Source organism: Sus scrofa, chromosome 12 (assembly GCF_000003025.6).
Source record: "Sus scrofa isolate TJ Tabasco breed Duroc chromosome 12, Sscrofa11.1, whole genome shotgun sequence".
In the NCBI taxonomy this organism is placed as follows: Eukaryota; Metazoa; Chordata; class Mammalia; order Artiodactyla; family Suidae; genus Sus; species Sus scrofa.
This window is the reverse complement of record NC_010454.4, coordinates 3,560,687-3,578,064: the sequence shown is the minus strand read 5'-3', so window position 1 is coordinate 3,578,064 and position 17,378 is coordinate 3,560,687. Positions and strand designations below refer to the sequence as shown.

Genomic DNA, 17,378 nt, shown 5'->3' with positions numbered 1-17,378 from the left:
CCCTCTCGCCTTCCCACCGTTTCCCACGCCCTCCCGAGACCTGTCGCTTTCTGGGCGTCGGAGGCGGGGTGGCTGTCTCCCCGCCCCCAGGATGCTGGCCCTCGCTGGCCGCGCTCACCCAGGGCTTCCACGTCCTTCAGGGGGTCAACGCCCGGGGAAAGGATGAAGAAGACCGGGGTGGAGGGGCTGCTCTCCTCGTAGGACTTGGCGAACTCCACGCTCCGGCCCTCCACGAACTTGCTGCCCATCTTCTCCTCCACGAAGTTCCTGGGGGGACACGCTTGCTCAGGCCCAGGGCGCGTGCCTGCGTTCCTGGTGGACGAGAATTCCGGGGCCGGGGAAGGTCTCTGGCTGGAAAGCAGGTCTTGGCAGGGGTCTCCGCCTAACTGGGGAGGGGTGCGGCGGGGGCAGGGCGCAGGGGGGAGGGCGTGGAGGGCAGGGGGTGGAGGGGAGCATGTTCGGAGTTTGGGGGGATGTGCTCCCTGACCTGTGCAGGGACGGGCCCTCAGCAGCTGATGCTCCCCCCCTGCCTTCTGAGACGTGCGAGGTCAACCGTGAGGGGACCGGAGCCGAGAAGGGTTCCTGTGGCCACCCCTCAGGGCTCCCAAGGAAGGGGCTGGTTTCTAGACACTTCCTGTTTGCTCGGCCGCCAGGCAGCAACAAGCAGCAGACCCGAGACCCGTCCCTGGGTCCTGACTGCCCCGACCAGAGCTGGGGAAGGGGGCGTGGGGAAGGGGGGTGTGTGGTGGGGGGGTGTGCGTGCTGCTCAGTGAGCTCCAGGATCTTCAGGAAAACCACAGCAACCGCCCCGCCAGAGCATCTCTTGCATAGGCTGCTCTGTTCCAAGCCCCGGACTCTGTCTGTCTGGGCCCTGGTGAGGCTGGCTGGGTCCATCGAGGCCCCTCCCAGAGTGACCCTGTCACCTCAGCCCCCCGCCCCTCCTGTGACCACAGGTGGCTGAGCGTGCTGGGTCGAAACGGGCAACAGGAGCTCAAGTCATGTCCAGCTTAGTCCCTGGAAGGACATCAGCAAGACGCCCAGGACAGAACGTGCTTATTCCTGAGGGGGCGGCACCCGGGTGCCCTGCGAATCGTGGAGGCCGGGCAGAGGCGCCTGCTCCCGTGAGGCTTCCCCCCAACCAACGGGGAGTGTGCGGACAGGTGCCAGGCGGGCCTTCTGCCATCCATCCCCTGGCCTGGCCTCTGGGCAGTTGTTTTTTTTGTTTGTTTGTGCTTTTTTACCATTTCTTGGGCTGCTCCCATGGTATATGGAGGTTCCCAGGCTAGGGGTCAAGTCAGAGCTGTAGCCACCGGCCTACGCCAGAGCCACAGCAACGCAGGATACGAGCTGCGTCTGTAACCTACACCACAGCTCACGGCAATGCCGGAGCCTTAACCCACTGAGCAAGGCCAGGGATCAAACCTGTAACCTCATGGTTCCTAGTCAGATTCGTTAACCACTGAGCCACGACGGGAACTCCCTCTGGGCAGTTTTCTGAACCAACCACGGGCCAGTGGGGGCTCCTGCTGGAGGCCACCAGGGGTGCTTGCTTCTGGCCTTGGCACTGACCCAGAACAGGGATACCAGGCCCCTGCCCGGAAAGTTTCTGGAAGGCACCACGTCCTGCCAGCGCAGGAACATCACCAGCTCAGTTGCTCACGACGTGGCTGGGCCACGGGTCCTTTTCTGATGGTGAACTGGTGATAGTTCCTGCGTCCTGGGGCAGAGTGTGCAGCCGGCTTACACGGTGGCAGGGGCTCTGAGCCCACGACCAGCGCCGTGACCAGCACCGCACCCCACCCTGGGCGAGTTACCCTCCCCGGGCCTGTGGACCTGGAGACGGGAAGGCGCCCATCCCAAGGGGTTGGCGGAGGGCAGCGCGAACCCGGCAGGACGCGTCCCGGCACCCAGACCGCTCTTGATGGCCGTCCACCACTCTGTCCACTAGAACTTCCCGCTGCTGCTGTGCTCCACTCCCGTTAGTTTAGGGCGGCGGGTCTGCTTTCCTCAACCCCGCAGAACGTCGCAGCGTGTGACCTGGGGTCGCCTGGTGTTTGGGGTCACCTACGTGGTCCCGACGAGCTTTCTCCCGAGGGCTCTGGAGGGGGGTCGGTCTGGACACCCACAGGTGCTCAGCTCCCCGGCAGGCGGTGTCCAGCCAGATGGTCAGGTGCCTTTCACCTTGGCCTTCCCCAGCCTGGGCCCGACCTTCCTGCAGCAGAGTCCGGATCTGCCCTTTCTGCCTGGACCAGCAGACTCGCCTCGTGACGTGGTTTCTCGCTTCACTCCACCCGCTTCCTCCCACGCCTGGAACCCCTCCTGGTCCCTTTCCTCTTCCTCTTTGGTCCCAGGAAAACAAAGCAAAACAGTAACAAACATCTGTGAACCACCAGTGGCTGTGAGTCAGGCCTCTGCTTTGTCAGAGGGGAATTCTATTAGGGACGTGGGCGTCTTTTGGGAAATCTGGCGGCTCTCAGGCCACTGTAACAAATGGAAAGCCGAGACGCTCCCTCCCTCCGAGAACAGGCTGGGCCTCTTTCACTGCCCTCCCGTCCCCCTTCCTGCGCGGTGGGGGGGCCCCATCTTCCTCAGCCTGAGGTCCGGGAGGGGGCACAGCCTCTCCACCCCAGAGGAGGGCAGGCTGGCGGGCGGACACAGAGGTCTGCCCTGTGTCCCTGCAGTTCGTGGAGTCGTCCTGTGACATGACAGGCCCGGGGGGCACGGGGGGAGCTGAAACACAGTGGTGAAGCTTCCCAGCCTGGAGGGGGCTCAGGTCCAGAGAGATGTCAGAATATGGTTCTCTTTGCAGAGGAGCCGGAGAAGCAAAAGGTTTACTTTACATCCAGCCACTGAGGCCACGAACGTGCTCGGACGCCGATGGCCGGGCCACGGCCTTCTCCCCACAACAGCCTAAAAGGACGCTGTGTGGCTGCGGGCTCATTCATGCCCACGCTTTTTTTTAAGACTTGGAGGGCATCTGGGGAGTCCTGTCTTCCCATCACGTACCCCGGGGTTGGGGGTCGGGAGTGGTGCAGGCGTCCCGACGGCCCCCTTCTGAGACCCCAGAGATGCCAGAACCCAGAACAGGCCGGCGGGTGGGGCGGGATCCCGTCCATGATGTGGCAGCGGCTCCCGCCCCCAGCCGTGACCTTGCCCTCTGCGCACAGGGGCCCGCAGCCCCGGTGAGGCCCGGCGGGACGGGCGAGGGCACTCACTTGACGGCGTAGGTCATGCGGTCGGGGCGCATGCACCTCACCATGCAGAGCTTCTGCAGGGCCGTCTTGTTCTTCCACTCCTTGGGGAAGACCTCCTTCTCCGGGGCCTCCGACTCCACCAGCTTCTTCCACCGCTTGGCGGACCCCTCGATGTCGCTGTCCAGGTTCTTGAACTCGTCCATCTCCGAGAGGGCCTGGGGGGCAGACGGCGCTCTCAGCTCTCCCCGCCCAGCCCGACCGCAGGACCTGCTGCTACAATGACGAGCTGCTGGTGTCAAGGGCCAGCAGACAGCAAAAGCAGCCGAGACCTGGGAGGCAGGGGTCTGATCTGGGGACGTGACTCTGGGCTGCTTCGGGGTGGGGGGCTGGCTCTGGAACAGGTGCCCTGCTCACCCGAGGGGGCTGCCTTCCTCCAGTCTTTCTGAACTGAGACGGTGAGGGCCCCTTGACACTTTGCATTGTGTGGTTGGGGGGGGGCAGTGGAGGGGCGACCCCTGGACCCACCCTGGGACCCGTCGTGGCTCAGCTTGCCGCCCGCAGGGACGTGCGCTGGCAGGCGGCCCGGGCCTCCCGGTCCCACCTCTGGGGCCTCCTTGTTCTCCTGAATGTCACAGCCAGGAGTGAACTTGTAAACACGCAACAGGAAAGCCAAGAGGTGGGGTGGGGGGAGCACGCGGTGTTCGGGTCTGAAGGCCAACCTTGATGCCACCCCAGCCCTGACGCTGCAGGAAGTCCACGGGCGACACGACCCCGGCCTTGAACGGGAACCTCAGGAGGAAGTCCAGCTCCACTGGGTTCAGCTCCTTCTTCATGGATAAGACCTGAGGGGACGCGGGGCTGGTTTAGATGCTGTCCCAAGACAGGGCGGGGGAGGGGACAGGCAGGGGGCCCCTCACGCCTTGCCCGCAGGTGAAGCACTATCCAGCCCCTTCTGGTCAGCACAGAGCTCGGTCAGCACCTTGATTTAAATTGTAGAATACACACAGCGCAAAAATGTACCCTTTTCACCCTATTGCAGGGTCAGGTCCAGTGGCATTTACTGCATCCGCACTCTTGCACCCCCATCGCCACTGGCCGGGTCCACAACCTTTCCTCGCCCCCAAAAGAAAGCCACGTGCCTTGCAAAGGTCACTCCCCATTCCTCCGGGCCCAGCCGCCCTCAGGCTCCTGCCTCCACAGACCGGCCTATTCTGGACAGTGCGTGGAAACAGCATCACACAATGAGAGGCCTCTGGCATCTGACCTCTTCCCCGAGCGCGTTTTCAAAGTTCATCTGTGCTGCGGCTGCTGCTTTTTTTTTTTTTTTTTTTTTGCTTTTTAGGGCCACATCTGCGGCATATGGACGTTCCCAGGCTAGGGGTCGAATCGCAGCTGCCACGCCAGCTCTGAGCCCCACCTGCAGCTTGCAGCTCCTTAACCCACTGAGCGAGGGCAGGGATTGAACCCACATTGCTCATGGATATCAGTCGGGTTCTTAACCTGCTGAACCACGAAGGGAACTCCGTTCGTTCCTTTTTGTGGAGGAACGACGAGCCGCCGCCTGGAGGGACCACCGCTGTGCTTCGTCTGCGGGCAGGCAGTCTCCACCTTTCGGCTGTGCACCCAGAACTGCCGCGAACCTTTATGTATCAGGATTGTTCCCCGTTCTTTGGGGCACCTACATTTTCTGGTCATGTTCAAGGCACCTTCCCACTGGCGGATACAAGCTCTCTGGGCTTCAAGCGGGCGCGGTCTCGGTCCCTGCGACGTGGCTGCCTGGGCGGCTGGCACGGTGGTCCCTGTAACCGCCTCGTTCAGGTGCTCACACCGCCTCTGTCACAGATGCCACCGAGCCTTTTCCTCCGAGTCAGACTCTCTTTTTTTTTTTTAAATGCAAAAGCATTTCTTTGGGCCTGGAAAGCATACATTAACCCTGGAAAATTAGGAGGCGCATCAAGGAAAGTTACCCTGACGCTGTCTCAGCAGAGAGAGAAACTCGAGGTGAGCTCGTCACTCACTGGGCCACAGACACGAGGAAGCCCATTCATCGGGACCTACCCCAAGCCGCAGTGTGGGCGGAAAGCTGGGTTGACACCGAGGCCGGGCTGTCCAGGGAATCGCATGTCCGGCAACACGGACAACACCGCGCAAACTGGCGGAGAAGCTGCCGCGCACACTTGACGGACCCCAAGTCGTTCTGTGTTTTGGGGGGAGGGGGCGCTGCGTGAACAGGAAGGACGCTCGCCCGTGCGTACACCGTCCCTTAAGACCTCCGTCTGTGGACTTCCCGCCGTGGCACAGGGAAACGAATCCGACGAGGAACCGTGAGGTTGCAGGTTCGATCCCTGGCCCTGCTCAGTGGGTTAAGGATCTGGCGTTGCCATGAGCTGTGTGTGGTGTAGGTTGCAGATGCGGCTCGGATCCTGCGGTGCTGTGGTGTAGGCTGTGGACCGTAGCTCTGATGGGACCCCTACCCCCGGGAAGCTCCACATGACACGGGTGCAACCCTGAAAAGCAAAAAAAAAAAGGGACACCGAGCACATCCACATGGGCGAACCCCTAAGGCAAGGCTGTTGGCTTGGCACTGCCTCATCGTTTCTCCGTAACCTTCAACACCCAGGCACGGCCTCCCCGAGATCAGCTCAAGGGCCCAGGCTTGTTCCACAGCGGTGACTCAAACCTCATCCGTCACCAAGAGTCCTGCGAAAATGCAGGTTCGGATCTACTGGGTCTAGGCTGGGACCTGAGAATTGGCATTTCCGACGAGGCCCCCACCCTGTCCCGCTACCCCGACCCCTGGGGGCTCCGGCACCCCCTGGCCAAGGACCACACGTTGGGCCTCTAGGCCAGACATTACCTGAAATGCCACCTGTGCCAAGAAGATGAGCTTGTCTCGCTCGAAGAGCCCGCGGGCCGTGTAGACGTAGACGGAGTAGGTGATCTCGTCCGTCAGGTTGATCACGCGCTGTTTGACCTCATCCGCGGGGCTGGCCTTCTGGATGGCCTTCTCGAAGACGACGTTGAAGGCCTGGGGGGACCGGGGGGTCACCGGGAGCTTGCAGGGGGGCCTCTGAGGCTGCTCCACGCTGCCCGCACGGGCTCTGGTTTGTAAGGGGCTGGGGGCACTGCTCGGACGCTCTCGCCCCAGGGGCTGGTGCCGAGGCCCTGGCTCCCCCTCCCCAGAGGCCCGGGGCCGGATGCAGCCACACCTTGAGCGAGAACTGATAGATGGGGTTGATCTTGTTGAGGTCGCTCAGGATGAAGTACAGCAGGGAGGCCCGCTCCGCAGCCGGCCGGTAGTTCTCTCTCGCCTCGTTGATTTTTGCTTCTGTGACTTTTGCCTCTTGTACCTCAAAACAAACCATCACAAAATGAGCAGAAGTCCTAAGTAGACTTTCTCCTGGGAAGACACAGAGATGGCCAGCAGGCCTGTGAAAAGATACGAGATTATCCGAGAAACGCAAATCAAAACTACCATGAAGCAAGCACATGACAAAAGGCTCAACATCACTGATTACTGGAGAAATGCAAATCGCAACTGCTACGAGATACCACCTCGCACCAGCCAGAATGGCCACCATTAAAAAGTCTACAAATAGTAAATGCTGGAGGAATGGGAACTGCTGGTGGCACGTGAAAGTGATGCAGCCACTTTGGACAACAGTATGGCGCTTCCTTAAAAAACTAAAAATAGAGCTTCCATATGACCCTGCAACCCCACTTCTGGGCATACATCCGCACAAAACCATAATTCAAAAAGACACACACACCCCAATGTTCACTGCAGCACTATTCACAACAGCCAGGACGTGGCAGCAGCCTAAATGTCCATCGACGGATGAGTGGACAAAGAAGATGCGGTCCACACATACAGTGGCAATGAGGAGGTCCCATCGTGCCTCCGTGGAAAAGAATCTGACTAGCATCCATGAAGACGCAGGTTCAATTCTTGGCCTTGCTCAGTGGGTTAAGGATCTGGTGTTGACGTGAGCTGTGGTGTAGGTTGCAGATATGGCTCGGATCCTGCGTTGCTGTAGGCTGGCAGCTACGGCTCCTATTTGACCCCTAGCCTGGGAACCCCTATATGCTGTGGGTGAGGCCCTGAAGAGACCAAAAAAATAAATACATACAATGGAACGTTAGCCACAAAAAAGCATGAAATAATGCCATTTGCAGCATCATCGATAAACGCAGAGATTATCATACTAAGTGAAGTTAAGTCAGAGAAAGACAAATATTTTATGATGTCACTTATACGTGGAATCTAAGAAAATAATACAAATGAATCTATACCAAACAGAAACAGACTCACAGACACAGGAAACAAACTTAACAGTTAGCAACAGTGGACGTGAGGAGACGGGGGGCGGGGGGAGAGAAGCTAGGAGTATAGGATTGACAGACCCAAGTATATGCAAGACAGAGAAAAAGGATTTGGTAGGACACAGGGATCTGCAGTCAGCATCTTCCACGAATCTAAAAGGGAAAATCGGAGTTCCCGTCGTGGCTCAGTGGTTAATGAACCTGACTCGCATCCATGAGGATGAGAGTTTGGTCCCTGGCCTTGCTCAGCGGGTTAAGGATCCTGCGTTGCCGTGAGCTGTGGTGCAGGTCGCAGTCGAGGCTTGATCCCACGTGGCTGTGGCTGTGGTGTAGGCTGGCAGCTGCAGCTCCGATTCGACCCCTGGCCTGGGAACCTGCATACGCCATGGGTGTGGCCCTAGAAAGACAAAAATAAAAAAATAAAATGGAAAAGCATCTAAACACTATCTACCTGCATCATTTTGCTGTACACCTGAAACGAATGCAATGCTGTAAATAAAAAAAATTTTTTTTTAAAGGGGGCCTGACTAGAGTTCCCGTCATGGCTCAGTGGAAACGAATCCAACTAGCATCCATGAGGCTGCAGGTTCGATCCCTGGCCTCGCTCAGTGGGTTAAGGATCCGTGAGCTGTGGTGTGGGTCACAGATGCAGCTCAGATCCCACATTGCTATGGCGCTGGTGTAGGCCGCCAGCTACAATTCCAAGTCAACCCCTGGCTTGGGGACCTCCATATGCTGCAGGTGTGGCCCTTAAAAAGGGGGGGGGGAGGTGCTGAGTGAAATCAGCGGGCGGGCAATGCCGGTGGCCCGTCCAAAGCTCTCGGCTCCCTCGGAAACCACCCCGGGGCCTCTTGGCAGACAACTGCGGTACCAGGCGGGCATCCAGGCCCCTCGTCCCTGCCCTGGGCCCCAGGGGCCCCTGTGTGGCTGTGGCTTCTCCTCTGCTGCCCCTGCGCTCTGGCAGGGGTGGGGGCCCCCGAGGCGGCTTCCTACCTTCTCCTCGATCTCGCTGGCCGTGTGTTTGGTTGTCTCCAGATTCTCCACTAGGGTGGTGTCTCCCAGAAAGTTCCCCGACGCAGCCGACAGCCGGGCCAGCAGAGAGTCTTCTAGCTCTTTCAGAACAATCTTAAATTCATTCTGGGACTTGGTGAGGTTCGCCTGCGGGAGGGGCATCAGTGGACCCCCAGCTGGGGGCTCGGGGCTCTCGCCACGGGGCTCGCGCTGGGAGGACCCTGGCCAGGCTGAACAACGGGGCAGGAGTGGGGGACCCGGAGCAGGACGGCCGTGCAGCAAGGGCGTGGGGACCAGGGGGCTCCGTGGGGCCTGGACCCCTGTGAGCCTAAGTGTGTGGTTCCGACGGCCAAGGAAGTGACCAGTCCGCAGGGGCTGGCAGCAAAGCATTCTCGTGGGGCAGGAGTTTGGGGCTTTGGGGCCGCCCGGGCAGCGCCGTGACCCACGTTCTTTCAGTGAAGCCAGGGCTGGATTTAGAATTAGTTTGGGAGGCAGCTGTGGCGGCAGCGTGGCTCGTCCTGTAGTGTTGTACAAAACACGTGCAGCGTGACAAGCAGAGGCACCTCCAGAGGGGAGCCGCCAGATGCCACAGTCACGGTGACCCGCCCGCCTGCTCCTCCCGGAAGGACGTCGGGTCCTGGTACCTTCAGCTGCTCCAGATCCGGGCGCTCTTTGGCCACCACGGCGGCCAAGAGCTGGTCCTCGAGCCCGTCCCTGGTGACCAGGAAGTTGATGAGCGTGCACTGGGCCTGTGTCTCGGGCTTGTAGTGCGGGTTGAAGCACTTGGTGTGCAGGATCAGGCGGAAGCTGGGGTGGTACTCGATCTCCTTGTCGCCAATCTTAATGAACCTGGCGGTCAGTGGTGGGAGGGCATCAGGAGCCCCCCCCCGCCGAGGCCGCGGGACGGCCGCGAACACACAGCCAGGCGGGCCGTCCCCAGGCCACGCAGCCACCCGGAACCCCCCCCTGGTGGCTGGGAGAAGCCTGCCATGTCCCGTGGCCCGTTCTTCTAGAAGATGCACCTGCTCCTTCGTGGCTGGTTTGCTCTGACATTCAGGAGGGTTTATTTGCCTCTGGCTCATGCTGTACTCACCTGGGATCCTGTGTAAGAAACACTGGCCTGGGCACCACCCCAAAGCCATGACATCAGAAAGACCCTGATACCCCAATTCCTGGGCATCCCAGAAGCTGCTGGGACGGGAAGCCAGATCTGCGCATGCACTGTGGGCGTTCCTTCTCTCCTGCACCCCGGTCCTCTCGCCCCTCTTTCTGACCGAGCTCTTGTTTGGGGGCCTCTGACTTCACCCCTGGGAGCCTGCCTCATGCCAGGCCCTGCTCAGAGCCTAGGACACCAGTGTGTTTCTTTGTCACCTCTCTTCTGGCTTTCTGCCTGCACTTTTTTTTTTTTTCCTTTTTTTCTTTTTAGGGCTACACATGTGACATATGAAGTTTCCAGGTTAGGGGGCAAATTGGAGCTACAGCTGCCGGCCTACACCACAGGCACAGCAATGCAGGATCTGAGCCACTTCTGCAACCTACACCACAGCTCATGGCAATGCTGGATCCTTAACCCACTGAGCAAGGCCAGGGATTGAACCTGCAACCTCATGGTTCCTAGACGGATTCGTTTCTACCGAGCCACGACGGGAACTCCCTCTGCCTGCACCTTCTGCATTTACAGGTGGCTCACGTCAACTCCAACCTTCACCTTTTGAAAGTTGATTGGATTTTTTTTACATTAGAAGAGTAACACATGATCCAGGCATCAACCCATGAACAGGTAAACAAAATGCAGCAGATCCAGACGGAGGCCGTAAAAGAGGAAGGAAGAATACTAGCTCCAAGTCAGATAAACCTTGGAAAGACACTCAGTGAAAGGAACCAGGTGCAAGTGTCCTAAATGCCACTGAATCGGTCACTTTAAAATGGTTAATGTGGAATTTCCGTCGTGGCGCAGCCGAAACGAATCCAACTTGGAACCATGAGGTTGCGGGTTCGATCCCTGGCCTTGCTCAGTGGGTTAAAGATCTGGCCTTGCTGTGGCTGTGATGTAGGCCAGCAGCTACAGCTCCTATTAGACCTCTAGCCTGGGAACCTCCATGTGCCGAGGGTGTGGCCCCACAAAGTCAAAAGACAAAAATAAATAAATAAAATAAAATGGTTAATGTTTTTTTACATGAATCTCACTGGAATAGAAAGAAGTAATACACACTCAAAATTTGCCAAATGCATAAAAATAGAAAAAAAGCACAAAAACCCATGACCATCTAAGGACTGCCACCTGCAGGTAATTGCTAATACAATCGGGTCAGTACTGCTACCTGATGGGTAGTGGCCCCCGAGTCTCCAGTGTCTCCCCTGGGAGTGGGGGTTCCTGTTGGCATCTTGCTGAACACCGGCTGCCTCCCAGGAAAGGCAGTGCTCCCCTCCCCCCCCATCCAGAGGCCAAACCGCGTCAGCAGTGAAGCCGCATGGCGATGGGCGCCGAGACTCACTTTCCCTTCTTGATGGTGTTCCTGCCCAGCAGAGGGTCCAGCACCGGGTCCACGGTCTCGCCAATGTTCTCGATGAGTAACGTGTCCCCCTCCGAGATGGCCTGCTCGATGATGTCCAGGTAGCTGCGGGCACAGCACAGGGGGCCGTGAACAGCGGGGGGCCCAGTGACGCAGCGCTGAGAGTCTGGGAAGCTTCTGCATAAAGCCCCCCCGCCCCCGCCACGGGAGTGGAGGTGAAGACACCTCGCCTCCTCCCACAGCCCAGCAGAGGCTCCCGGGGCAGCGGTGTTGAGGCGGCCGCTGCTCATCTATGACACCTAGAGAGGAGAGGAGGGAAGGTGACCGCCCACAGCCTCCCAGGCGGCGAGGGACCGGGCAGGACCAACGCAGGAGGGAGCCAAGGTCCCTGCTTCCCCCCACCCCCCTCGCAGGGGCAGCAGGTGATGGGGGAGAAGAGCCCCGAGTCTCTCTACTGCCGGCGCTGCTCCCTGGGACCAGGTACTCCTGTGGACCAGTGTTTGTTTTCTTTCTTTCTTTTTTTGTTGTTGGCTTTTGAGGGCCACGCCCGCAGCATATGGAGGTTCCCAGGCTAGGGGTCGAATTGGCGCTACAGCTGCCAGCCTGCACCACAGCCACAGCCACGCCGGATCCGAGCCACATCTGCAACCTACACCACAGCCCACGGCAATGCTGGATCCTCAAGCCACTGAGCGAGGTCAGGGATGGAACCCGCATCCTCATGGGTACTAGTCAAGGTCTTAACCCCAAGCCACAGTGGGAACTCCAGTGTTTGTTCTTAAGGACCTGCCGGTCCATTTAACACGTACGCAAGGCCCGGGTGCACTTGCCGGCACCGTGGCCTGGCCCCCGCCGCCACGCACCTCTTCTGCCCCAGGCGGATGGCCTTCAGCTCGTGCCCGTATTTGTTTTTGATCCACTTGACGCCCTGCAGCTGGGCGTCCACGATGAGGGGCCAGCGCTCCGTGTTGCACAGGATGGTGGCATTCTCCGTGGACATGCGGTCGCTGGGGAGCCCCTGGTTGTTCCAAGTGGCCACGTCCGCATCGTCTGTCAGCAGGCTCAAGGGATCCAGACCCTCCGTGGTTGGGATGGGGACCTGCCAAAGGTGGGGGGTGGCCTGACTGCACAGGGAAAGCAGCTCTGAGTGACAGGTGGGCAGCCGGACCGTGCGGGTGAAGGCAGCCTTTCGCAGCTGGGAACCCGGCCGGGAGGGTGGCGGCAGCGGCGGCCCCACCTGGCCACCGTCTACACCCTGAATGGCCAGCTGGAGCCTCGGGCCGGAGGGAAGGTGGGACCAGGCTGGGTCTGCCCCGCTGGGACCTCCCCGAATTTCCTGAGTGACGAGCCTGGCTGGACGGCTTACCTTGAGTCGATTAATGTAAGGGATCCAGAATCTCTCCATTAGCTCGTTTCGGTACTTCTTGGTGAAGTAGCCCACGTAGGAGACGAAGGCGGAAATAAGCAGGACGTCCCCGCACAGCGTGACCCCCTGGCTCCTGAAGTTCTTCACCGATTCGGCCCAGCGCACGTTTTCCGACGCCAGTCCACCTACCAGCCTGCGGTGGGCACGGGGGGTCAGTGGGTCAAAGAGAAGCAGGTGCAGCCGGCAGGAGAAGGGATGACGGGGATCACCAGGGAAGATGCGCCTCCACCCTCAACGCCCACGGACCGTCCGGTTTCAAATCCTCACTTGACTCATGCTTTGGGGGGAGGGGGATGCTTTCGGGAAGGAAAACGGATGCTTTCCAGAGGCGGCTGGGAACCCCGCGTCTCCCTTCCGTGAGGCGCTGATGTCATGTGGAGGCGGACGCTCTCTGGCCTCGTCACCCACGTGACAAGGCTGCTGCTTGGACCCCGCCAAGCACGGGCTTTGGGGCACCGAGCCTGCATGGCGTAGGGACTCCAGAGTCCGCCTCGCCTCGTGCTTCGCAGGCCACTGGCTCGGGGGCTGGGCCCTAAATGGCACATGAGGAGTCCAAGAGCCCTGACAGGTTGGCCCACGTGCAGGTGCCCACCGGGTCGTCGCTAGCATCATCTGGGCAGCCCTTCTTCCCCGGGACCAAAAGAGCACTTGGACTGTCCTGGCAGGTGCGACATCCCACTGGGGGCCAGACATGCACCCTGGGGATCAATTAGGGTCCCCACGTCATGCTGACAACTGCCACCCAACGGTCGCCGGCCCACCAGGTAGAGAAAACACAACCAGAAGCCACGGTCTGCTGCTCTGAGCCAGGCTCCTGGCCCTCACTTTTGATTATTTATTTTTATTTATTCTTTTGGCCACAGCCACAGCGTGCAGAAGTTCTAGGGCCAGGGATCAAATCTGTGTCACAGAAGCAACCGGAGCCACAGTAGTGACAACGCCAGATCCTCAACCTGCTGTACCACCGGGGAACTCCCTGGCCCTTGCTTTTGAAAATATGAAATTTCTAACGCTGTGCTGTCCATTGGGCAGCCGTGACCCACACGTGGCTGACCTGTACTGAGCTGTGCTCTGGGTGTGAATGCGCAGGGGATTTCAGGAACCGGAAGGAGAGCAGGCGTACGACCTATCTCAGCAGTTGTTACCCGGATCCGTGTTTTGTTTTTTTGTTTCTGTCTTTTTAGGGCCACACCCTGGCATATGGAGGTTCCCGGGCTAGGGGTCAAATTGGAGCTGTAGCTGCCAGCCTACGCCACAGCCACAGCAATGCCAGATCCGAGCTGCATCTTCGACCTACACACCATAGCTCACGACAACGCCAGTTTAACTCACTGGGCGAGGCCAGGAATCGAACCTGCGTCCTCATGGACACTAGTCGGATTTGTTTCTGCTGAGCCATGATGGGAATGTCTTTTCTTCCTCTTTTTTTTTTTTTTTTTTTTTTGTATACGGATCTGTGTCAAAATGATCAGATTTGGGTTGAATGAAATACATGATCAGAATCGGTGCCATCTGTTTCTCTGTACTGCTTTAAGGTGCCTACTGGGAGACTGCACATAAACCATACAATGGGACTCACACTGAAATGACCCTGGGCGTGTGTGCCCGACGCCGCAGATTGGGTGGCAGAGGGTCACAGAGCAAGCTGCCCCGAGCGAGCCCCGGCAGACACGGTGCCCCAGGCGGCTCTGGCTTATCCAGGATCCCACACCAGGAAAGGTCGTGTTTCCTGAAGGTCACTGAAGGCGCAGGGGTCCCCCGAGGACGGTTAGCAGCTGAGACTGGCCAATAATCAGTCAGTGGGTTTATACTCAGGCCTTTGTGCTCAGAACGTGGGGGCCTCCACCTGGGGCTTATCCCCCACCAAGGCCGTTCTGTGGGCCCGTCCCTTTTGGGGGGCTCTGAGGAGGGGAGCCTGCGGGGGGAGCGAGGCACCTGTTGGCCAGCGAGATCACTCTGTTGGTGGCGTCCGCCTCCTGCTGGCACCTGATCTTCTCGGCTGTTGCTTTTTCAAAGGCCGACGTCAGGTTGCTCAGGTTGGCATTGAGTTCCTGAAAGACGACGACATAGAAGCCCTGAATTCAGGCCACGCCAGGCATCTCAGCATCCCTGGGGAGCAGGAGCAGCCGAGCCTGGAAGGGCCGGGAGCACGGCCGACACAGGCAGTTCCCGGGTGATCGGGTCCCCACGGCGCAAGGATTCACGCAGTGGCTGTGCCCACTGCTGTTTCAACGGAGACGTTGACCAGCCTTCCCAGGGCCACAGGCACTCACGGCAATCTTGTTTTTGATGCGGGAGAGCTTCTCCTGCGCCTCGGCCAGCTCTGCGTTGGCCTCCTCCAGGGCCTGCCTCTTGGGGGCCACGTCGCAGTAGACCTCGTAGAAACGGACAATGTTGATGCACCAGGAGCACAGGCCTGCGGCCGCCGTGGACTTGGAGCGGATGAACTCGGGGTCAAACGTCGGGTTGCCTTGGTAGGGCCTGGGGAGGGACAGCAGGCACATATGACTTTTTTTGGGCGAGGGTGGGGGCGGGGGTATATCTTAAGGATTCCAGAAAGAGGAAGAGACTCAGATTTCCGGCCTCTGAAATGAATCCGACTGGCATCCACGGGGACACAGGTTCGATCCCTGGCCTCGTGCTGTGGGTTAAGGATCTGGCGTTGCCGTGAGCTGTGGTGTAGGTAGGTCACAGACATGGCTCGGATCTCCCGTTGCTGTGCCGGTGGTGGAGGCCGGCAGCTGTAGCTCCGATGCGACCCCTAGCCTGGGAACCTCCATATGCCACGAGTGCGGCCCCAAAAAGACAAAAAAAAGAGGTAACATGATAGGTGTCCTCTTAGAAGAGTGAGGAGGAGAAAAAATATACCCAGGATGCAGTTTCAGACCCTCTAGAAACCAGTGTCTTTCAAAAGATGACATCATCATCGAGGGTAAGGGACTGAGCTGTCTGCCGGAGGAACTCTGCTTGGATAATTCAACATTAAAACTGGCGTGTGATTTGAATTTAGGTGGGAACACAGCCCATCACCTCCTCCCTCTGGCTTATTTTACGCTTTGTAATCTTTTTTTTTGTGTGTGTTTTCCTACAATGTTAAGTAAAAGAGAAAAATCAGAACAAATAATTGTGTACACACAGTATTCTTTCTTTCACATGGGGGAAAAAACCCTTTAGAAAAAAGTCTTTCATTCCTAACTTTTTTGCAAGCACATGTTAATTGCAGTAGTATAATTATATATTTTGGTTATCATATTATAAAATAAAATGTATCTAAATCAAAAAAAAAAAAAAAAAGGAAAGAAGAAAAGTCTGAAGGGAAATATGCCAAATGTTGACAGAGGCCACTCCCTGGAGGTGAGTCTGTGTTTTTCTTATCTTTTCTCTTAAATTTAAACTAGTCCTTACTCATCGAATGTTTTTCCATCGTCCTGCCCTCTTCCTCAACAAAGGGGAGCTGGAGACACTGTGGTCTCACCTGGGGTCACTGGGGTGGTGGGAGCGGCTCCCTTTCTCAGGTGGGGTCAGATGGGCCCTGAAATTGGGTTGCCAGGAGATGGCCGGGCAGGGAGCCACAGGAGGCGGGGTGCTCACAGTGCGAGTGCGTTGGAAGGTACGGAGTAAAGTCTGGACGTCCCCGCCACACACACTTTCCCAGGTCCCACCCCGAGACAGGCTGGGGCTGGGGACCCTGTACGGCGGGGCTTGTCCCCAGACAAATGTCTCCTCAGCAACAAAATACTCTGAAACTAGAAGGGACCGAGGATGCCCGCGGCACCTGCACGGTTAGGGCAGGTAACGAGCAAGATACTAAAAGGCCAAAACCCAAGTGCCTGATGTCGCCGATTGCAAAGGCAGGGACCTGCCCATGCCCCCTGCCCAGAGCACCATCAAGAGGTCCGCAGGCCACCCAGGCCACCCGTTCCCGCACCCCATTTAAGGAACCAGCCTGCCCTGCAGCGAGGCTGGGGAGACAGAGGGCGACAAGGCTCCCCATGAGCTGGGGACCGTGCTCCACCTCGACCCCTGGGCAGCTCCGGTGCAGGCAGGTGGGCCCAGGCTGCCGGCCACTGTCTTTGGGGTCCCAGCTTGCTCTGTGCGGCCCAAGACCCCCTCCCACCTGTCCCCGTCAGCACAGGCGCCCCCTTGGGACCACGGGGCCTGGGGTTCAGGACCACGCACTCCCAACGGGGCGAGAAGGGCACGGGCCCCGGGGCGGCCGGACCCCGACTCACCTGAAGGCTTTGAGGCAGGCCTCGGGGATGTGCTCCTTGTCGAACCTTTTCAAGGAGTCCAGGAAGGTGTCCACCTTGCCCATCATGATCTTGGCGGCCTTCCAGCTCTTGTCTTTGGGGATCTTGCCCCCGGGTGCGGTCAGGATCATGACAGCGGCCGTGACGTTGACCACGGCGTCCGGGGGGATCCGAAGGACTTCAGCTCCGTCAGGTTGTTCTGCAGAGACAGACAGATGGACGGACCCGACCGGGGATTTTGCCTCGAGCGGGAGCAGGCGGCCCCGGGAAGCCCCCCGCCCCCGCCCTGGGTCCCTGCCCCACCGCAGCTCCTCTCTGCCCAGGCCCTGGTCCCCGTTTCGTCATGGTCGTCCTCCTGCCCTCACCTTATTCAGCGTGTCCAGGGCCTCCTGTGCGGCCAGCAGGGCTGGCTCTGCCTTGGCCAGGTCTGTTTCACAGGCCTTTTGTTTCTCCGTGACATTCTGCAAGGAAGCCAGACAGGAAGGATGGACTCAGGGGTCCTTCGGGGGCGGGGGAGTGCAAAGGGGGGGGCCCTGAACAGCGTGAGGGGCCTGGGAACCCTCATGGCTCACCAGCTCCCGGAGAGGCTGCTACCGGGGCCCGGGAGGGGAGCCCTCTGCTGAGCTGGGGGCCTTGTGCTTGGGGCGGGGGTGCCCTCCCT

General features: G+C 59.0%; 1 protein-coding gene across 1 annotated transcript in view; it reads right to left on the bottom strand.

The window, feature by feature from the left end:
* Positions 1 to 17,378, bottom strand: part of DNAH17 (dynein axonemal heavy chain 17) — a 105,160-nt gene that overhangs the window by 12,261 nt on the left and 75,521 nt on the right. Inside the window, 15 exon segments of the mRNA XM_021066525.1 lie at positions 119 to 267; positions 3,216 to 3,409; positions 3,914 to 4,036; positions 6,052 to 6,222; positions 6,404 to 6,544; positions 8,511 to 8,675; positions 9,173 to 9,377; positions 11,024 to 11,146; positions 11,905 to 12,140; positions 12,408 to 12,600; positions 14,403 to 14,518; positions 14,741 to 14,948; positions 16,700 to 16,886; positions 16,889 to 16,916; positions 17,083 to 17,178. Coding sequence (XP_020922184.1) covers positions 119 to 267; positions 3,216 to 3,409; positions 3,914 to 4,036; positions 6,052 to 6,222; positions 6,404 to 6,544; positions 8,511 to 8,675; positions 9,173 to 9,377; positions 11,024 to 11,146; positions 11,905 to 12,140; positions 12,408 to 12,600; positions 14,403 to 14,518; positions 14,741 to 14,948; positions 16,700 to 16,886; positions 16,889 to 16,916; positions 17,083 to 17,178 — 2,335 coding nt within the window.